The 21988-nt window shown below is 42.1% G+C and overlaps 1 protein-coding gene across 1 annotated transcript in view; it reads right to left on the reverse strand.

Annotated features, from left to right (window-relative positions):
• Window positions 1-21988, reverse strand: part of LOC122801214 (streptococcal hemagglutinin-like) — a 70834-nt gene that overhangs the window by 43110 nt on the left and 5736 nt on the right. The window contains exon 2 of the mRNA XM_044070767.1: window positions 18900-19721. Within this exon, the coding sequence (XP_043926702.1) occupies window positions 18900-19721 (822 nt within the window). The remainder of the gene's footprint in view (window positions 1-18899; window positions 19722-21988) is intronic.

Here is a 21988-nt window from a genome sequence, read left to right on the forward strand (position 1 = left end):
CTGAAACTTATCCGCTGCAAGTATTCTGAAACTTATCCGCTGCAAGTATTCTGAAACTTATCCGCTGCAAGTATTCTGAAACTTATCCCGCTGCAAGTATTCTGAAACTTATCCGCTGCAAGTATTCTGAAACTTATCCGCTGCAAGTATTCTGAAACTTATCCGCTGCAAGTATTCTGAAACTTATCCGCTGCAAGTATTCTGAAACTTATCCGCTGCAAGTATTCTGAAACTTATCCGCTGCAAGTATTCTGAAACTTATCCGGCTGCAAGTATTCTGAAACTTATCCGCTGCAAGTATTCTGAAACTTATCCGGCTGCAAGTATTCTGAAACTTATCCCGCTGCAAGTATTCTGAAACTTATCCGCTGCAAGTATTCTGAAACTTATCCGCTGCAAGTATTCTGAAACTTATCCGCTGCAAGTATTCTGAAACTTATCCGCTGCAAGTATTCTGAAACTTATCCGGCTGCAAGTATTCTGAAACTTATCCGCTGCAAGTATTCTGAAACTTATCCGCTGCAAGTATTCTGAAACTTATCCGCTGCAAGTATTCTGAAACTTATCCGCTGCAAGTATTCTGAAACTTATCCGCTGCAAGTATTCTGAAACTTATCCGGCTGCAAGTATTCTGAAACTTATCCGCTGCAAGTATCCTGAAACTTATCCCGCTGCAAGTATTCTGAAACTTATCCCGCTGCAAGTATTCTGAAACTTATCCCGCTGCAAGTATTCTGAAACTTATCCCGCTGCAAGTATTCTGAAACTTATCCGCTGCAAGTATTCTGAAACTTATCCGCTGCAAGTATTCTGAAACTTATCACGCTGCAAGTATTCTGAAACTTATCACGCTGCAAGTATTCTGAAACTTATCCCGCTGCAAGTATTCTGAAACTTATCCGCTGCAAGTATTCTGAAACTTATCCGCTGCAAGTATTCTGAAACTTATCCGCTGCAAGTATTCTGAAACTTATCCGCTGCAAGTATTCTGAAACTTATCCGCTGCAAGTATTCTGAAACTTATCCGCTGCAAGTATTCTGAAACTTATCCGCTGCAAGTATTCTGAAACTTATCCGCTGCAAGTATTCTGAAACTTATCCGCTGCAAGTATTCTGAAACTTATCCGGCTGCAAGTATTCTGAAACTTATCCGCTGCAAGTATTCTCAAACTTATCCCGCTGCAAGTATTCTGAAACTTATCCCGCTGCAAGTATTCTGAAGCTTATCCCGCTGCAAGTATTCTGAAGCTTATCCCGCTGCAAGTATTCTGAAGCTTATCCCGCTGCAAGTATTCTGAAACTTATCCCGCTGCAAGTATTCTGAAACTTATCCCGCTGCAAGTATTCTGAAACTTATCCCGCTGCAAGTATTCTGAAACTTATCCCATCCTCTTCTATTGCTGAACTACTTACACAGCTAACCTTAAAAATAAAGTACCACACGACCACAGTAGCAGCCATCTATATTCCTAAAGGAGACATTCCTCTGCTTGAAAATACTCACTTCTCACATCTGCAATGATACTATCCTCCTTGGGGATAGCAACCTTAACTGGTTAACTCAGTAATCCAAACTTATTTATATGGCTTTACACAGCTAATCTCCCAACCTGCTCAAACTCGCATCTAGTACTAGACTGGATACATCTAATCCTAGATATCATAACCCTGAAATCCTACCAAACACCCTATGCGATCAACTCCCCTATAAAAGTGCTTAGGATCACTCCCCACCAAATCACTTGTCGCAAACCAACTTCCATCCAGAAACCTTTAATGCCCTCCTCTCCAAAGTAAACTGGAAATCCCTTACCCAACTCCCACTAGAAGTCCAAACTGTCCACAGCCCTAAAATCTAATCCTAAAAAATTCTGCAACTCTAAATATTACATCCCAGTAATCTTGGCTCCCCAATCCATGCCTATACAAGACATCCGAAGACTGCCACTACCTTCAATACCCATTTTATCAAATCAATATACCTATTTTATCAAATCAATATCCAAGTTATTGATCCCCAACCCAAACTCCTCTAACATCTCCAACTTTTCTTAACCTAATCCCAATACTAGTCCTCAAATACCTTCTCTCCCTCATACCTGTACCTACTAGCTACATCAAAACTATACTCAAATTAAAACCATGCTCAGCACCAGCTGACAATATTCCTTCCACTTTTCTTCTAGCAGCCGACTCTCTCTCCCTGTATTTATCCTAATCAATCACTCTCTGAATCTAAAGTCCCTTCCATCTGGAAGCAATGCTACACTCCACCTATACACAAAGGAGGCAACTCCTCACATCTCCAACTTGAGTGGGGAGACTATGGCAATCGGTCTAAAGTACTAAAAAAATGTAAGTTCTACAGTATCCAATACAGGAAGAACTGCTTCAGACCCAAACCTAGCACCACTACAGCTCTATTCTCCTTCAACACTGCCTCTATAGCCATGGACAACCAAACTTATTTCTTACCTATTCTTGGACCTCAAAAGCTTTCACACTGTCACTTTTGCAGCACAAACCGCATAACCAACTTCTCTGATACTGTTACATGGTTCTCCAGCTACCTCACAGAGATCAGCGGGATAGGACTGCACTCTCCCCTCCCTGTAAAAATGGGTGTACCTCAAGGGTACATCATAGGGCCTACATTTTAAATATCTTTACTAATCAGCTCTATACCTCCCATCATCTTTAGTGCAATACACAGATGATTCTACAGTCATCTCCACAGCAAACTCTCCAAGCTCTTCTCAGCTACTCTGGCATCTTTTAACTTAGTTGAAACCAGCTCATCCTTAATCCTAGAAAGACAAAAGCTGTTACTTTTACCTAAAAAGTTCAGTAAATCCTCCTCCATCAGTCCATCAGTCTCTCAATACTCCCATTCAGGTAGAATCCAGCAAGTCTATGGTTACACCCAAGAGCCATCAGCTTAAATTTGACTTGCATGTTAATAAACCAGAGACTCATTCAAAACTAGGGCTCCTTTACCAAGGAAATTACTTTCCTCTGAAACCAAGATTACTCCACTACCTTCTACCCAGTCTAATATAATCAAATTCTCATAAATCAACTCTGCACTCCTGACCAAACTCTAATCTACTTACAAGGTTGCTAGATTTACTGCCCAACAAACCTACAAATCCCATCAGTCTCAAAACACCACCAGCTTCTCAGCTCCAAGCTCCAGATCCATTCTATCCTATACCAGCCTTCCTACTGCCCAGCACTATCCCTTCTCATCTCCCATTATTCTCCCTCCAGACCACTCTGAAGCTAACCAAGACCTACTACAAATCTACAAACCCAAGTCTAACTTTGGACACAACATGTACAGCTATTACCCTACTATTGCTTGGAATAGGCTCCCACTAGAAATCAGGACCCTTACATATCCTAAACAATTTAGGACAGCCACCAAAGAGCACTTAATCCCTGGTTCTGCCACTGCACTCCCTCCTTAAAACTACTTCATACCTTAAATCTACATTCTGCCCTTAATACACTTTTCACTAGCTCTCTAATCTTCCTAGACTACTTTCTACTGTCCACAATCTATTAAGCAAATTGCCTCTGAGAAAACATTCTATTGTCGGTCTTGCCTTCATGCAACTATATTAGGATAAAACTGGGTTTTTGTAACCACTTGCCCCAAAAGTTATATTCATCTTAATGACTCTTGAAATAGTTTTGCTATAGTCCTGATTGCTAAAATGCATTTTAATCTCTGCTGTTTAATGCTAATTTAATGAAAATGGTTTTAAAAATGGAGCTTCCCTGCGCCAACTCTTCAGCTCAGTTGGACAGTCCTGATTCAAATGTAAAAAATTTCCTGAGGAAGGTTGAGAGGGAAAGGGGGAAAGTTTAGCCAAATTTCTTGCCCAGTAGGTTTGCTGCATGTTCTGGCTCAGTATAGGCAGCTCCATTTACAATGAGCTCTGCATACAATTGTGCATTACCTTTGAGGTTGCAAACCACTAAAGAATGCCTTGTAGTTGAGGGAGGCCAAATACACAAGATATTTTAGCATGAGAATGCTTTATCCTGGGTGCTGCACCTCCTAATTTTTGCCATTTTCTTCCTCCTGTTCTACAGCCTACAGATTGTGATCTCACCAGGGTGGCTTGTTTTAAGTTAGTTCTGTACTTCCTGGATGGGTACAGCTGACTCTGCAGCTATAAACATGCTTGTACAGGGTTTTTGTAAACAGTTCTGTATAGGCAGCAGTGTTGAGGCTTGAAATTCTGCTATCGCTTAATAGCAAGTTAGACTTGGAACAGTTCCTGAATATTCCAATTTTAGCTCGGGGGGGGGGGGGGTCCAGTTTTTACTTCAAATGAGAATTTTGTGGTCTGACCTTATCAGGTCAGACATTGCAGTAGGGGGTGTGCAGCATTCTCCCACATTAGTGAGGACAAGAGCCAGTATGGTTACATTCCTGACTGGTGTACTATCTGGTTCAGGGAGTACAAATCTCTGCCTGCAAGTTTGGTGTCATAGGATTTCCAGTTAATTGTGGGGTAATTTAAAGTTGCCCATGAATATGGTATTAGAATTACTAGCCATCCAACCCAATAAGTTGGAACACATGGTATGGGTTGCCTGGGTCAGAGGGGGACCTATAGCTGGCAAGGAGAGACTGGATTGTGTATGGTGATTTGAGCAAGTGCATTGTCCTGCGCTGACCAGCCTTTAGGTATATTTGATGTTTTAAGACCTCCACCTTTAGATCAGCTGCTACACTGTGTAAGGCATTATAACCTTAAACTGTTGTGCTCTGCAGTTTTAAACCATGTCTAACTGCAGACATCGGCATTCTCTAGGATGAGGAGAGCTTCTAGAAGCATTTAGACTCCTAGCATTGAGCAGTAATACCTTTAGATATTCTTGGTTTTGATTTGCTATGTTGGAAGTACTTGGCATGGTCTTCTCCACAGTGGTTTAGGCAGTGTTTTAGCCAATATTTGAAAGCTTAGAAGGGAGGGAGTCAGATCATCCCTGGCAAAGCAATATGGTCTATTGACCATTTCCTTCCACTCTGACAAATGTTGCACTGCCCTCCCTAGAATGCCACCAGAAAATAAGCAAATTAAAGTAATCTTTTGACTTGTGGCATCATCCTTTGAGAAGGATGAATACTACTCAATGCTAGGCTCATACCAGCTCAAGAGAGCTCCAGGAGGTATCTTCATAGTTTAAGATCTCCGGTCATTTACTCCCAACATGGACTAGGACAGTCCAATATCAGAATACATGTGTAATGCAGTGGGTCCTAGTCCCCGATAAGCAACTGGCCACAACTTCCTCCTTACTCAGCAACTGGCCACAACTTCCTCCTTACTCAGCAACTGGCCACAACTTCCTCCTTACTCAGCAACTGGCCACAACTTCCTCCTTACTCAGCAACTGGCCACAACTTCCTCCTTACTCAGCAACTGGCCACAACTTCCTCCTTACTCAGCAACTGGCCACAACTTCCTCCTTACTCAGCAACTGGCCACAACTTCCTCCTTACTCAGCAACTGGCCACAACTTCCTCCTTACTCAGCAACTGGCCACAACTTCCTCCTTACTCAGCAACTGGCCACAACTTCCTCCTTACTCAGCAACTGGCCACAACTTCCTCCTTACTCAGCAACTGGCCACAACTTCCTCCTTACTCAGCAACTGGCCACAACTTCCTCCTTACTCAGCAACTGGCCACAACTTCCTCCTTACTCAGCAACTGGCCACAACTTCCTCCTTACTCAGCAACTGGCCACAACTTCCTCCTTACTCAGCAACTGGCCACAACTTCCTCCTTACTCAGCAACTGGCCACAACTTCCTCCTTACTCAGCCTGCTGAGAGGGACAGCATCTCATGGAGTAGACCATGACCAGAATGTTGGTGTGGCGCCTTGCTTTATGGGCCTACAGGTAGAGGCTCCATGAGATGCAAGTAAAAAAAAGTGTGACTGGCTGTCGAAGGGTATTTCCTGGGTACTTAATCTGAGAGGTCTGTGGTTTAGGAAGGTTACGTTTAAGTGCCACAGCATATGTAGTCTGTGCCTGCTTTGAATAGTAGTGTACTACTGACAGCCTTGACATTAGGAGTACTTTTATGCAAGTTTTGCCTCTAGTGACATTGTATAGATTACACATACCATATCAGTTTGAGAATTGAGTGTTCCAATGAGAATTTCAACATTGCCTCAATGCCCACATCTGCCAAACTGGTAATGAAGATTGTGGGAAGTACATATCCATGGCAGACATTGTTCAGATAGCTGGAGTGAGCAGGAGTATTCAGTTTACAACTAGTTGTAATTGTGCAACTAGGCATTTGAGAAATTTCAATTCTGCTTTTACAGGAAAAATGTCACTTAAGGCAAGTCTGCACAGGGCATGGCCAAACAAAGGAAACCAATATTTACACCCTGAAAAGTTAGGTATGACATTTAGGCAGATATTCTGAAGTTAGAAACAAAATCAAGCAGTACTTAATGAAAAGAATTAGCTTGCCAAGAACGGTGAAAAAAAGGGGGTAAATGGCTACTGCTGGTCTCGGCACAGTTTCACTCTGCTGGGATACAATGTTCCTTTGCTTTTCAGAAGCAAACATTAACCCCAATCCTAAGATAAGCAGGCCACAACCTGTTTGGTGATGCACAGTACAGTCTCAGATGATGCACAGTACAGTCTCAGATGATGCAAGGCTCTGTATGCAAGTTATGGGCTTTTCTTACTAGATGCCTTAAGTAGCAACCAGACCAAATCAGGTGTGTTAAGCACACTCATGGTCCAGCCAGAAACTGTTGAAATCCATGCACTCTACTCTCATCGGGAGCAGAAGCACAAATTCCAATCTGTCACCTATGAAGCAGTTTAGGCTTTTTTTGGTGATCAGTCTCCAGGAAAGAGACTCCCAGTGCTCCTCACCAGGAGAACAGAAGCACCAATCCCAAGATGAGGCATAATGTGGGATCCAATACAGTTTTGCAATAAAGGTATTGCCAAATGGGTTATAAGCATGGCAGTGTGTAGTGGATATAAAAAAGGGAACAAGTTTCAGCTGTAAGTGGAGACATTAATTTGGAGATTGGAGGGGTGGGCATCATCTTCTGGCTCTGAACACAGTGCCATGGCCAGTAAATTTAAATTGAAGGGGAGTGATAATTGTGCTTACAGCCAGTGAAAGGGGAAAGAGAAGAGTTGTGGTCAAATTAACACAAGAGGCAGGCAACTAGAAAGTTGTTTAACAGGGTGGAGGTGTGACTAGACAGCTGTTGTCTAGTGCCAAGAAAATATGCAATTCAAAGGAAAATTGATTTAACAGTGTAATGAAATCCCAGTAAACAAAGCAATGAATACAAGTTAAAGCCCAGGTTAGACTCTTCCCCCTTACAGCCTTCACTTCTACTCCAGACCATTTCCTTAAGCATTAACGCTTATATCTAAACTCCATTCCATCCATTACTTGCTTGATTTCATCTATACGCCCCTACTTATAAACTCCTTATAAATTAAGTAAAATCCCTCAAAGTATTTCACTCATACGATCATTTCTGTTGTATACAGTCTTAAAAATTCCTACTAAATCTCCTGCACAACTATTTAGGACTTTTAAAACTTTATTAGAATTTTATCAACTTAATGCTTTTCTAATATGTTGCAACTACACTTACTGTCAATGCTGTATTGTATGATTCTGCAGAGCTTTTCTCCCAGGGCCTCCACTGAAAAAGGAGGCATCCAGATGGACTTTCCCATTTAACAGTTAAAATGTAAAATAAAGCAAACTAACCTTTCCCTCACAGCAAGCTGTCAGTCTTGGTGAGACTTTCCAGTAAAGGCTTAATGAGCACTTACTGCTACTGGGACAATAGGAACATTTAGTGCACCACTGTGCACCTCAACTTTTGCCCAGAATTTGGCATCTTCCAGATGAAACACTGAGGGGTTTGTCCAAGTACTTGGATACCCATGTAATAAATGCTGGTGAAAGTCAGTTAGAATTTTAGAACAGACAAAAATGTAGGAGCCCAGTTGCTGCACATTTTAAAGAATATCGTGTTAGTAATGTGGAAGGACTTCAGGTCAGTATATTAGAACAGGTTAAGGTGGATAGGTTCAATAGCTTAAGTATGAAGCTTTAGTCCATGGGACTTTATACCAGATTAATAAGTTTTGTAATTATGCAAATGCTTCAGTTTTTATTTAATTAGCAGAAACTGGTTTACATATAAAGTATGTTTTTTTACACTGAAAAGGCTTTTTAGCTGAAGTGCTGAGATTTTCTGAATAAAACTGTTGAGAACTCTTGCTACAAATGCTGAATTTTAGTTTGTAGTGCTTAATGCCAATCTGATCCTGCCACCCAGGCAACACATATCCAGCCTGGACAGTAGTACAAGCAGATAGTACAAGCTGACTGGTAGCAAACCCTGCATATACCCTTGAATGAGACTGCCTATTCCTTCCACAATGTAGATTTCATTGGCAAAAATGGGTGTTCTAGTAATGACTAAACTTTAGTGCGTCTACACCCCCCCATACCTCTCAACCTCGGAGGTCTGGATAAAGCCATAGAGGGAAAAGGCCCCATAAGAGGGACAAGTTTTTAAAGTTTTCAATTGGTGTGAATTTTCTGAAAGTCAAACCCCATACCCTATCATTTTCCAACTTCTATCCTCAAGGATTTGTCAGAAAAAAAATTGTGGAATATACCAAAAATGAGGCAAAAATCTGAGCAGTTGATGTCCTGCCCCCCTTCCAAGAATACATAGTGTGTCTACACCCAATCACTCCCTCATTCCAACTGTCATCTTTCCTACTGTCTTCACATTTATAAACTGCATATTTAGGAAAAATACAAAAAAGTAAAGCTGATTTTTAAAGCAAGATCAAAACCAAAAGGTAGATTTTTGCACTCTTCCCCCATGTAGCAAATTCCTAGTTCCAGAAGAGCTTCAAAGCTGCATTCAGAACAGACAAGATGCTACAGTGAGTCTTATCCTCACCAAGTCATCTGAAGGGCATTGCTTATCAAAGCAATATTGCGAAATTTGAAATTATCTACCTATAAAAGTATCCACCAATGATTTTAATGTACCTTCTTACCAGGCAAGAATTAAATATCAAATGTACATTCCAAGCAGCTGGTAGTGACTTAACAGGATCCAAGTTTACAGATTGCATATTACAACTACTGAAAAATCAGAAACAGCATGTTGTACTTTGTAACCCATGGACTTCATGCATCTAGCACAGTTATGGCAATGCTCGATTTAGAGCAACATCCCCATGAAGCCAATGACCATTTAAGGGATGGGATTTAAATTAAGCTTTTACTCCATATGAACTGCCAGTTTGGCCAAATGGCAGAGTTATTTTGATGAAGCACAAAACTGCCAAAGCTTTAGAACTCACTTGTCCTGCACAAAACAAATTCAGAATAAAAACACCAGGACTTTGAGACTGCTGTAGGATCCAGTATAAAAATCTTATTATTGGACAAGCTTTTGTGTTTTATTCTGGAGTGGTTTTGAATTAACCTTGTCACTCACTGAAGTCTAGACATTGTGGAAGAAATCTGCCTTCATTAGACAAGAGTCGAGCTGCAATGAGTCCATGCTTAATTTCAGTGGCGAGTTATGTAGGTGCTCAGTCAATGGATATAAAACATGCAGGTGATAAGTGGTACTGCCATGGTAGAAAATATGGGTGCAGACATGATGCATTAGTTCTCTAGGTGGCCACATTAACTGTTCATCCAAAAGGGTAGCCATCTAGACAAGTTTTCCTCCTATTACTGTTAGATTAGTGGCCTTTCAGGTCCTACTAAAATTGTAGTAGTCTGTTACTAGAACTGGCTACATGGTTACATGCCATTAACGCACCCAGAATGAGTACACAATATAGGTCACTTAATTCACTGTCACAGACCTATACCTCAAGCTTTGAGTTAACATGCAAAATAACTTGCAAGTGTGATGTTCTGATTTTACAAATTAGAGATACCATCTTTTAACAGTTGCACAAATGCCTTTTTTCCTAACCAAACCCAGCTGGACAAGTCCTTCAACTTTCTAGATAATGGATGAAAACACCTTTTCGTTCTAGTGAGGTAATTTTGCTTTGTCCAAACCCTCTCAGCTTCACAAGGACTGACATTTCTAGTTCGTCACAGTATCCTCTGTGCCAACTTACATTAAGGTTTGACTGAGGCAAGATGTTTATTACTGCAGATTTAGGGTATTGCCAATATTCTTTATAAAAGAAATAGCACAATACTCCTGCTCCCTTCCTCACTTATTGCAGCATCTTACCAGGGTACCCACCTTTTGAAACGCCTTGAGGGAAGCAGTTCATTTCCTTTCAACAAGTTTTTAACTTTGTAGTTTATCTATAGTAAGGAGGACTCTCCAGACTGGGCCAACCCTCAGCCCATGTAAACACATTTGGTAGTCATTTGAAAAGGCAGATGGCTTTACAAATCCTTGTGTCAGACTAGATGGCATGCATTCCTTGCCTTCAAAGGATGGCACTCATGACTGAATCACTGGTATTGCAGCTAACCCACATCATCCCCTTTTCTTTCCACAGATGCTTTCAAGAAGAGTGACTAACCTTCATGCCATAGCAAGCTTTCAAGAAGAGTGACTAACCTTCATGCCATAGCAAGCTGCCAAAGTAGAGTCTTAAAAATGGAATGTTAGCTGCCTCAGTGTATCACTACACTGCATAGTGTTAACAGATTGTGGAGCCATAACTTTGGTTACTAGAGTCCTCCTACAGGTTAAGAGGTGATCTGGGTTTGGCATATAAAGCACAGATCCAACCCAGAGCACTTTTTGAAACATCTACAAATCAAGCAGTACCAAACACTAGATCCAAGGATATGAACAGAACGTGCAGGGAAACAGATATGAAGTGGAATCCCATCTCCAGACTACCAGTGGATGGAAAATTGCAGATCCATCCCCAGATTGACCCCATGTCAATTACAAAGAGACTAAACATTCCTAGAATACCACCCCCACCCCCCACATATCACTCACATAACACATCACAAGGGATGCTACAAGGGGGCACACTGATTGGGTCAAGTGCCTAGGCTTATAAAAACCCTGGAGTAGCAAGCCTAGTATACATGTATGGACATTTACATACTCATCCCCTCTTCTATGCCCCAAAATAGAATGTTCTATCCCCAGTGCCCCCTTCAGAAATTAAATGCTAGCCTACCATTATCCTTTCAACATGTGGTATTAGCATTTCAGTGCCAATATGGCAGACTCATCTCTGCTGTACAGCAAATAGCACGAGCAAGGCCCTTCTGCAATCACACCCTGTTAAATCCTCCATCTTGCTAATCTTTGTTTCTATTTCAACTCTGCAGCCACTGCTATATCATGCAGACAGTGGCATACTTCCCAAAATCTTGCATCTTAAGCAGCTACATCTGCCCCTTTGGAACCACCATCAGCTGGTAAACTCCACAGCTCAGGTTATCACATTGTGCCAGACTGTTGCAGGGTATTTGCTGTAGAAGGCCATGCAACAGTCCAGATAATTCTAAAACTTGCAAGGCAGCTTAATTGTAATAAAAGATCAAGGATCACTGTTCATCTTACAAAATTCTGGTACCCTTGCTCACCAGTTAAAATCAAAAATCAGTCAAGTTTCACACAGGCATAACACTTTCCATACACCATGGCTAGCAGTACAAACATCAGAACACTTCCTATACAGACAAGTGTAAGAGCTACCTCCATACCAGTACATAAAGGGACTCCATCCTGGGTTGGATCCAAATTCAGTGGCACACAAACTGCATTCCTTGTAAGCATACATACAACCCATAAGTCTCTAGACCTCCATATACAATATCTGAAGTATCTAAGCCTTCATAAAAGACTCCTAGAAACATGAATGGCAGTTCTCAAAAGGTAGCAAATGTTGCCAGCGGCATTCTACTCATCCAGGAGTAGAAGCACTATTTGTACACTACAATTTGTACTCTTAACCATGCTGGGGAATTCCCAAGCCAAATCAAAGAAAGACCTTTAGCTCCATGTCAAAAAATGCATACCATATCCCTCATCTGCAACCCAATAACCAAGCCTCCTCAAATACTTTTACTGGCAATTTAAAATATCCTTCCACTAACCCAGCAACCTACTACAAAATATGCACACTTTAGAGTTCCTGGTTGGTCTAACACTTACATCCTTGGATGCATGTACAAGAGTAGCCCATCATATACACAACATAGCTGGCAGCTTTCTTGCTGCAAAGATATCCATCAGGATGAAACTTTGCTAGATTCCCTGCTTGACAATTGTTCTACCATACAACCAGTAAGATGCACTATCCAGGACACCATCTTGGAAGCTATCCTGAGATGCACTGCTAATGGTGCTTGTAAATCAATCACTGAAAAATAGTTCTGCAGGGACAGCTGCTTTAGCACAATCATGGGTTTTTCAAGAGTTTCCAATAAAACCAGGCAGCTCGTACCCTTGTCTACATCATACTAGAAGGTGGCAGCTCTAGAGTATATAGTTATACTAGAAGGTGGCAGAGTATATACACCACTCCAATGATATGCAATGGAGAGAATCCAACCTCCCCCTTAGCACCTACATAACCAGCCATTTCATGTGTCAAGAGGAAGGCTATGCAGTGCTATGTCAGATCATTAAAGTATCTGAAAGTACCATGCAAGTAAAGTCAATCTCAAAGTACAGTATGTTCTACTTTGCTAACAATCAAGAGCTGGGAACCAGCCATGAGGGAACTCCAGAGCCAGCAAATGTTTTCTGGCTAGTGGCAGCAGCTGTAAGACCTGGGCTAGGTCTGCTTAACTTAAATGTTTTGAAACATCTAAGCTTCCATTTAAGGACTTGTTGGTTGAGAATAGGACTGCCGAGAGCTTGATTAGCATATCAAGCATTTATAAAGTCTGGTTGGTATTTTCATTCTGTACTCCAAAAGATGGAGATTTAACTTAGAAGTTAAAAAGACTGACCATTAAGAGGCAAATGTTACATGTAACCCATGTATATTGAGCATGACTCCTGCCCCACAAAGCCTCTTGCTACTCCATGTTAAACCTGCATATTTGCTCTTAATGGCCTTCCTAGAACTTCAAACTGGCTTCTGCTTAGCTGTAGCAATAGCAACTCCTCAGTCCCATGTTACAATATCCATCTCCAAAAATAAACATTGTGGTAGTGCAACTATTCCCAGGCCAAAATCAAAGAATGACCTTTATCTCCATATCAAAAAATGCATACCATATCCCTCATCTGCAACCTAATAACCAAGCCTCCTCAAATACTTTTTACTGGGAATTTAAATATCCTTCCACTAACCCAGCAACCTACTACAAATTATGCACACTTGAGTTCCTGGTTGGTCTAAGGTGCCACTGATCTAGTCTGACACCAAGATAACCCCACTCTGCTCTAAACCTCTAGTGGACTGTTGCTTACTTCTAAGATCAAACACTGAAGACAGCCAGATCTACAAAACCCTAGATTCAAGGGGGACTAGCCTTCCCTTGACCCAGATTGCCATTTAATATGCATTGGTAAATAGACTCAGTCAATGCAAGTACCACAACCTGAAACTTAGGCAAAGTAAAGTCCTCCAAAAAGCATGAACTGAAAGATATCAGCTATACAAACTGGCAAACCTTCAAAAATCCAGCACTGCACTGAGCCCTCTGGAGACAACCCTACTCCCAACATTCTGCTTATTAGTATGCCCACCTCACCCCTTCCAATCATAACAGGAGGGAAGTTCTGAAGGCTTTGAAACCAAGAACTAGCACCGTGGATCCAGACAAATCAACCTGGCAGAACCCACAGCCTTGTAGGCTTAAGTCTATTGAATTTTATCTTCACTGACTTATGACTGGTGAGGACATAGTCATCTCCTCCGACATTGGCAAGTATACCCACAAGCCTTACTTCAGCCTTGTGTAAAGCAATGGAGTACCACTAGAACTTCAGCAGTCTAGTCTCTACCCAACCAGTGTGGGTTGATTGAAAATGCTGCCCTACAACCTGAAGGTCTTCAATGCCGCCCCTCATTCTTCCAATACAGAACCCAGTTGTAAACCCCTATGTAACCAAATCAAGGCAGATGAAGCCTATTGCCTTCAGGGATCAGTCTTTGGGCCAGTTAAGTAATTAACTCTGATGTCTAAGCCAATTTTAAGGGCCTGTGGTTAACCATGTTTGTAGACAACTGCAAGCAGAGCTATCAGCTTCCACCTGGCTGGCTCCTATATTCCCCAGCATGGTCAAGACTACAAAGTCTAACAAGACCATGGCCTTAAGCCCATACCAAGTGCCCTAAGAACAGGTACCCCCATGCCTTCACTTCAGAGGGTGCCCCTTAAAATTGAGAGATGTGGGCTTTTGCATTTAAACTATCCTTTCCATATATCTGTCATGAAGTCTGTTTATAGGAGCCTACATAAAGGTAATTATCACTACTCCCGTAGACCTAAAATATAAATGCAAGTAAATAGTCAGATGTAAATACAAAGAAAGATCACAAAGATTTCAAATTGTAGACCGCCTCAAACATTTGAGGGGATCCTTTGCCTTGCCTACAAGGCCTCAGTGGATTCAATCTTATGCAACCTCCTACACAAACACCCACAAAGTAACCCAGTCCCAATGCATCATAATCTTTGTAGGAAAACTTTACTCCAGGCCTCTGCAACACTGGACACAAGTCTAGGAAAACCTGGCCTGGCCCCTCACTCATTTTAGAGGAAGGAAATTGTGTTGCAGGGTAAAGCTTACATGAGTTTTGTTACAAGTGATATGACCAGCTTAGTATGAGCAAATCTGCTTAGGCCATACCAGCCACCCTGCTGGTAAAAATCAGGTGGGGAGGTGCACTATGCAGAAGAGAAAACAAGGGGATTGTTCCCACATGTGGGCTGGTCCACAGAGTGCAAGAGGGCATTGAACAGAATGCTTTGCATCCTCTGGGAAAAGCATTCAAATGCAGAGAAATTCTCCATATACCAAGCCCTGGTCATACCTTGATTTGTGCAATTCTAGAAACTGAATACAACGTATAGTTTAGGAAAGAAAAGCCATGAAAAAAAAAAAGTGTTTGCTGCTGGAGCTCCTCTGATAGAGGAAGAGGAACAAGTGGACTTTAGAATTGTTTATTCTAGCAAACTACTGGAATGGTCTGGTAGGGACTTCTATGTAGCCCAGAAGGGCATAAACAGTTGTAAAGGGCAATTGAGGAAAAAGGCAGTCTAGACTGAAAGCCACTCCATTAGTCTACATAAACTAAGCCACTTCAAAATCAGCCTGAAGCTTGGCAAGGAGCCAAAAAAAGCTATCCCCTTTGGACAATTCTGCTGGATAGACTTTCCAATCTTTCACTAGATCAGCAACACTTTAGACCAGAGAGATGTCTAATTTGATTCTAGAGGCCTAGATGAAATGAAAAGCATCAAACTGGCCACCAGGCTTTTAGTACAGCTACTATACACCCAGCTTAGTCCTCCCACTTTACTGTACTATGGCAGCCAGCCTTAAATCAGCTCTGACAAGCTATTTGACCTACAGTTCCATTCCTGTCACAACCCTTCAAGTATGAACCCTCCACAAAATGCATACTCAAACCCCACCCTACTTTCCACTTGATATGCAAGCTAAATATTCCATTTTACTATTTAGCTTCTGTCCACCCTTCACCTCAAAAACCTAGACATCTTCCTTACCAATGTGCCAGTTACTCAAGACTGGCAAACCCATTTCAATCCTTTGTCTTCAAAGGACAGTTTTGCTTAACCAATTTAGAGCTTTATAAAACTAGACATTGGAGCCAAATCACATCCCTGCTCAGATGCTCATTTTATAGCACTATGCTCACTACAAATTACTACATTTCCATCAGCACCTGTGATTGGTCCCTGTAGCATTCTTTACAGAGAGTCATCAAAACATTACACATTGTAGGGCAATCACCAAAACAAAGCTAGTAGTTCAAAATCAAATTCTGATCAAACTCTCCTCCACACAGAATGCAGAGGAAGACTCTACAAATCCAGCCCACTATGAGTAGCAACACTGTTCTGGTTAACTAGAACTTCTCAGAAGGCAGCCTGTGACACTTAGATTACTGCTGGGAAAACTTTCAGACATGCCTTGGCAGTTAGCCAAGAGCTGCATGAAGTTTGCACAAATTAGTTCTGTTTGAGGCATGTATGAACCATTGAGTCTGCAGTATATGCAGAAGCATGGCAGTATAGAAAATGCCAGACTATTTTGGCAGCATTCAAAATATTTAAAGTTAACACTTGCAGCAGAGCTTAGTTTCCAAGCTAGTGATGTAAACAAAAATGACAGTACTAGAGCAGTCTAATAGGAGCATAGCTGGAGTTATCCAACAAATACTATTGAAACTGACAGAAAGTTCCATGTGGTACTATTAGAGTAGGCAAAGACTTAATGTAATTTCTAAAACTGAAAAGGACTTTTGAGCCAAACACCAGGAGTGCCAACAAAAATGTTTGCATCTGAAGTGTAGCTTGCACATGCAGGCCAGAATTACACCATTTAAATAATTTTCAGACTAGAGACTTGTACCAACAGATTTGACACCCAATGTTAGTTTGCCTTGCCACAAATGGCCACACCCAGAGGTGACATTGCCAGTACACACCAGGAGTGCAGACATGGTCTGCAACACAAAGTGATTTTCCTGCAGTTGGAAAGACTTATCTAGGTTAACTCCTGTTCCATGTAGCCTACAAAGTATAGTAGATTTCCTTGCTGCCTTTTATTCAGCTGAAAGCAGATAGTCAAGCCCTGCACCATACCACCCATTATAGTGAGGACAATCATTTGCAGAAAATCAATTAAGGCAGAGGCCAAGATACTCGCAGCTGACAGTCCTCGTTACTTGGGAGTGGAATAACCTGCTGCATGGGATTGCTTGGCTCTGAGTATTAAAAAAGATTAATGCTAAAAGCCATCAGGCATTTGACCCATGAAGAGAACTACCTTTTACATCTAAAACATCCAGCATAGTCTGGTCATTCTTGTGCCAGAGCTGGACTGAAAACAAATGCTCACTGTCAAAGAGGACAGTTACACAATGTTCTACAGGAATCCAGAATACCCAGATTCTTGCCTCATTTTAAGTCAGTTCCTAAAAATATCTGATAATGTCAGATAATGTCATGCCAATGAAAGCATGAATCTGTTCCAGATTTGGGGACTTTGGATTATCAAAATTAATGTGCCATTTACTCAGCCAAGACCATCAGTGCTCTTTGGACGTGCGTAAAATAGTGTTTGTTAGAATGTAAATGCATCAGTTTTGATTAATTATAGGGTAAATCTACGTATCAAGAGGTCTGCAGTATCCAGTGTAAGCACAAAAGTCTGAGCAAGTTGTCAGAATTGTCCAAACCATTAGAAATGGACAGTGCCACCATGGGTGCAACTGAGAGCCAAGTCCAGTAGACCCAAAGTGGTTAAATAGTGTTACATTTAATGCAGACCATGAGGTTGTTTGACGTGACAGATGTTTTAGCAATTTTAGCAATATTGTGGGAGGAATCTTCCAGCATGTGCAATCTATAACACGAGATACAATAACTCCCATTACACCTCAAATCCCTTTGCTCAAGCATTTGATTCCACTGCCCAATGGGTTTCTGATCACTTGCACCACTACTGGAGGGTGAAGAGCAACTAATACACCATATGCACATCAAATTCCTTTATCCAGCACTTAACCCAGACTCAGAGGTCTGTGGAGACCAGATTTAGAAGTAGCTTACTGTTGTGCCCAAACGCATATATTTACCAATCTGCTAACTAGATTGGTTTAGCTACATCTTAGATGTACAGCCGGGAGTTATGAAAGCCTACCCCAGCTAGGAGTTGATTTGCCCTAACTGGCACATCCATGTACTCAAGCCTTAGCACATTGAACAGCTGGTGAAAGTGATGGCCTTTTCACAGTACTGTCTGCTGTTGGGCAGTTAGACAAGGGCTATTTTGTACACCTAAAGTAACTGTTAGGAGAGCCATTAAGTAAAGTAGGACAGACCTACAAACTCCTTGGGCATGATACCCATTGCCACATCAGTTAGGAGAGCCATTAAGTAGGACAGACCTACAGACCCCTAGGACATGATCAACATTGCCACAGTTGAGTAATACTAGAGTTGTCCAAAACATACTATGTCCCACTGCATTTTGGGACGTCTAGCACTATAAAAGTTACCATTCGAAATGGCACAAAATTAGGTTCCAAAATAGACTGGCTGAAAAAATAGGCCTACATATACCAAGTCAGAGATGGACATTTCCCAGAATATTCCCTTCCAAAGTATGGCAATCTTGAGGAACTTGCATCTCAACATTGGTGAGGGTTGCAGGCAGCCAAGAACAGCAGTGTTTGGAGTTTGCCTTCATCTTGTTGGCACTACTTGGAAGCATTAGATGGTGGTACTAAAACACAAGTAAATCTAGGTTGTTTGCACTATTTTGACTTTGTCCCCCCACCAGTCATGCGTAAAACTCCCACCAGTAATGCATGAAACTTTTGCACCCGTCACTGAACTTTTACAAACTGGATTCATAATTCCAGAAGCCTTAAGTTTACTAGTGTAATGCATTCTACTCCAATATATACCCTCACTTTGTAGTCTTATCATAGATCAGAATGAATTTTTGAATGCCTGTTGCTGTACTACAGCTTGAGAAATACTAGCTTCATCTTAGGCTAAAAACTAAAAAAACTGAAAGTTTTATTGGACATGTAATACACTTAGTAAAGTGTGTTGACTACAGTAAACTTAATACCAGTCCATACCTTAGGCACCATTGTTATGGAAATTGATTAGTAATACCTATTTTGGGCAGTGCAGCAGCCGTCGTTGCAGAGCTGGTCGTGGGCAGTGCAGCAGCCGTCGTTGCAGAGCTGGTCGTGGGCAGTGCAGCAGCCGTCGTTGCAGAGCTGGTCGTGGGCAGTGCAGCAGCCGTCGTTGCAGAGCTGGTCGTGGGCAGTGCAGCAGCCGTCGTTGCAGAGCTGGTCGTGGGCAGTGCAGCAGCCGTCGTTGCAGAGCTGGTCGTGGGCAGTGCAGCAGCCGTCGTTGCAGAGCTGGTCGTGGGCAGTGCAGCAGCCGTCGTTGCAGAGCTGGTCGTGGGCAGTGCAGCAGCCGTCGTTGCAGAGCTGGTCGTGGGCAGTGCAGCAGCCGTCGTTGCAGAGCTGGTCGTGGGCAGTGCAGCAGCCGTCGTTGCAGAGCTGGTCATGGGCAGTGCAGCAGCCGTCGTTGCAGAGCTGGTCGTGGGCAGTGCAGCAGCCGTCGTTGCAGAGCTGGTCGTGGGCAGTGCAGCAGCCGTCGTTGCAGAGCTGGTCGTGGGCAGTGCAGCAGCCGTCGTTGCAGAGCTGGTCGTGGGCAGTGCAGCGGCCGTCGTTGCAGAGCTGGTCGTGGGCAGTGCAGCAGCCGTCGTTGCAGAGCTGGTCGTGGGCAGTGCAGCAGCCGTCGTTGCAGAGCTGGTCGTGGGCAGTGCAGCAGCCGTCGTTGCAGAGCTGGTCGTGGGCAGTGCAGCAGCCGTCGTTGCAGAGCTGGTCATGGGCAGTGCAGCAGCCGTCGTTGCAGAGCTGGTCGTGGGCAGTGCAGCAGCAGTCGTTGCAGAGCTGGTCGTGGGCAGTGCAGCAGCTGTCAGGACTAAACAGTTGGAATTTATAGAAATTGTTTTATGAAATGCATGTAAAATCAGAGAGTTTTATTTGGTATTGACAGCAGCTTAAGAGTTGCTGTAAAGATCACTTACTGAAGTAAAGTTTTCTATACTATGCAACTTGCAGTACAATTACAGAAATTCACTTGTGAAATTTAACACTTCAGCAAGTAGCCTTTGGCCATTTGCGTCAGATATACTACTGCACTAAATCCATGTCCCATTCCCACTACACAGATACCTCTGGGCTATGTTAAAACACCAACTCCTGTAGGGAAGAATGTTATTCCACTAATTTGTGGACCAGGAGTAGAAACACTGATGTGGACCACTTTCAGGATTAGCCTGGAAATATAGAATATATACAGCAAAATAAAACTAGTACAAGCTGCTAGGATAATGGCAATTCACCTGAAACAATAGTCGGGCACAAGTTACCAACCCCCATAACAGTTTAGTAAACAGAGCTACAGTGACCCAATGGTATCAAGCCTCCAATTGAGAGATTGAACTGAACTTCCAGTCTGGACAACTTTGCATACAATGTTAATACTATGAATTCTGCTATCAAGTTGGAACCCATCCTACTGGTCATAACATTGCAAATGCTGTTTTACTGAAGTTTGGCATTTTAGGCTACAGCACTTCACAAGTTAATGGGCCTGTTCCTTCCACCTGGACACTAGTTAGCAGACTGGAATCAAACTCTAGCGATCATAATATCGCAGAGGTCCTTGGATATCACACTTTGCCCATCCCTACCACATGTATTTCATTTTGGCAAGTGAAAAATGTTCTAGTAATGGACCATTTGCTCCCTTGCTCCAGCAAGGAATCCTCAAAGAAAGAAATCACACAAAAGGTTGTTAGCTTTTCTAGCCAAGCACACCTCTCAGCCTCTTAGCACTATTTGGAATAGCCTAAAATAATGGAGAGCAAACACCCAAAAATAGGAACAGATTTCAAATATTGCTTATAAACTTGGAGATGCTGGAACAAGATGCGTTAGCATTCGATGAAGTCTGAAACTCAAATGTCATTCAGCACCTTCAATCTTCAGTAGTATGCCAGAAAACTGAAAATTCTATGAAAAAAACATACAAGGTAGAAATCTGGACATTTGAAAAGTATGTGGTTAACATCTGAAAAACCTACAGGGTCAGCAATTGCCATGGAGTTTCAATTTTCAAGATTTGGAATTAATCACCTATGATAAAAGTAGGAACTCTAGTTTTCTACTGCTTTTATACACTAAAACAAATTGACGTAGCTTAAAATGTTAAATGATTAAATTTCATAATTTTTGGTAATACTCCTAGATGAGGAATTCAGTACTTCAGATTCAGTGCCCATTTGGTCTTAAACTTCATATGCAGTCTTACAAGCAGAATGGAAAACCATAAGCAGCTATACAAATTTGTCAGAAGTGCATTTGTTGACAGAAGCAAGGGCTTGCCAAAGAAGAATTAAGTTTCCCAGCATGTGAATTTTTTGCACTGTCGACAGATCCTGGCAATTCTTAATTCAGTTTTTAGCTATATGCCATATACATGGTATTTACATGAGACTAAGGATGCCTTCTCAGAGGATAGAGTTGGTACTCACTTTGCTTATAAGCATTTGGATATTTTCATATGGGCAAATGTGTTACCAGCCTTGCTTGCACAAGTTTAACTGACATTCTAAAATGGAACACATGCTGACACCACAGGGCTTCCAGAGGTCATTTCACAGGCTACATAGCTGCTGATTTCTTGTTCAGATTGCATTTGTGTTCAGTTGCACCTGTTACAGGTCTCTTCCCTCATACCCACTTTCAGATTAAAGCTCCAGATCACTTGAGACCTTAAATTTGTCCATGGGCAAAAAGATAGGGTGCAGTTTGTATAACAGTGTGGACTTGCAATGTGATAAACAATTGTGCACAGGGGTTCCTCTACCATTCATTAGAACATATGTAACAAGTCTGTGCCAGTCAATCGGGGGAGAATCATGCAACTATATATACTACATTTGTTAATCTAGTCATTTCTGCAATAGGTCCTACATCACATGGCCATCACTTAATCTTGCATTCTTACATCTTGTGGAATTATCATGTAACCCCCCACTCCACTTAGAACCATTTGCAGCCCTTAGCCATTGCAAGTGCTCTTTAGAAGTGCCCCCCATGGCACTAGCTGCTGGTAGGTTCATAGGTGTGTAGTAGGCCAATGACCACTAGGGTCTGAAGCCTAGCCATGAATACCAAGTC

Source organism: Protopterus annectens, chromosome 4.part1, assembly GCF_019279795.1.
Source record: "Protopterus annectens isolate FY-2018-M chromosome 4.part1, PAN1.0, whole genome shotgun sequence".
In the NCBI taxonomy this organism is placed as follows: Eukaryota; Metazoa; Chordata; order Ceratodontiformes; family Protopteridae; genus Protopterus; species Protopterus annectens.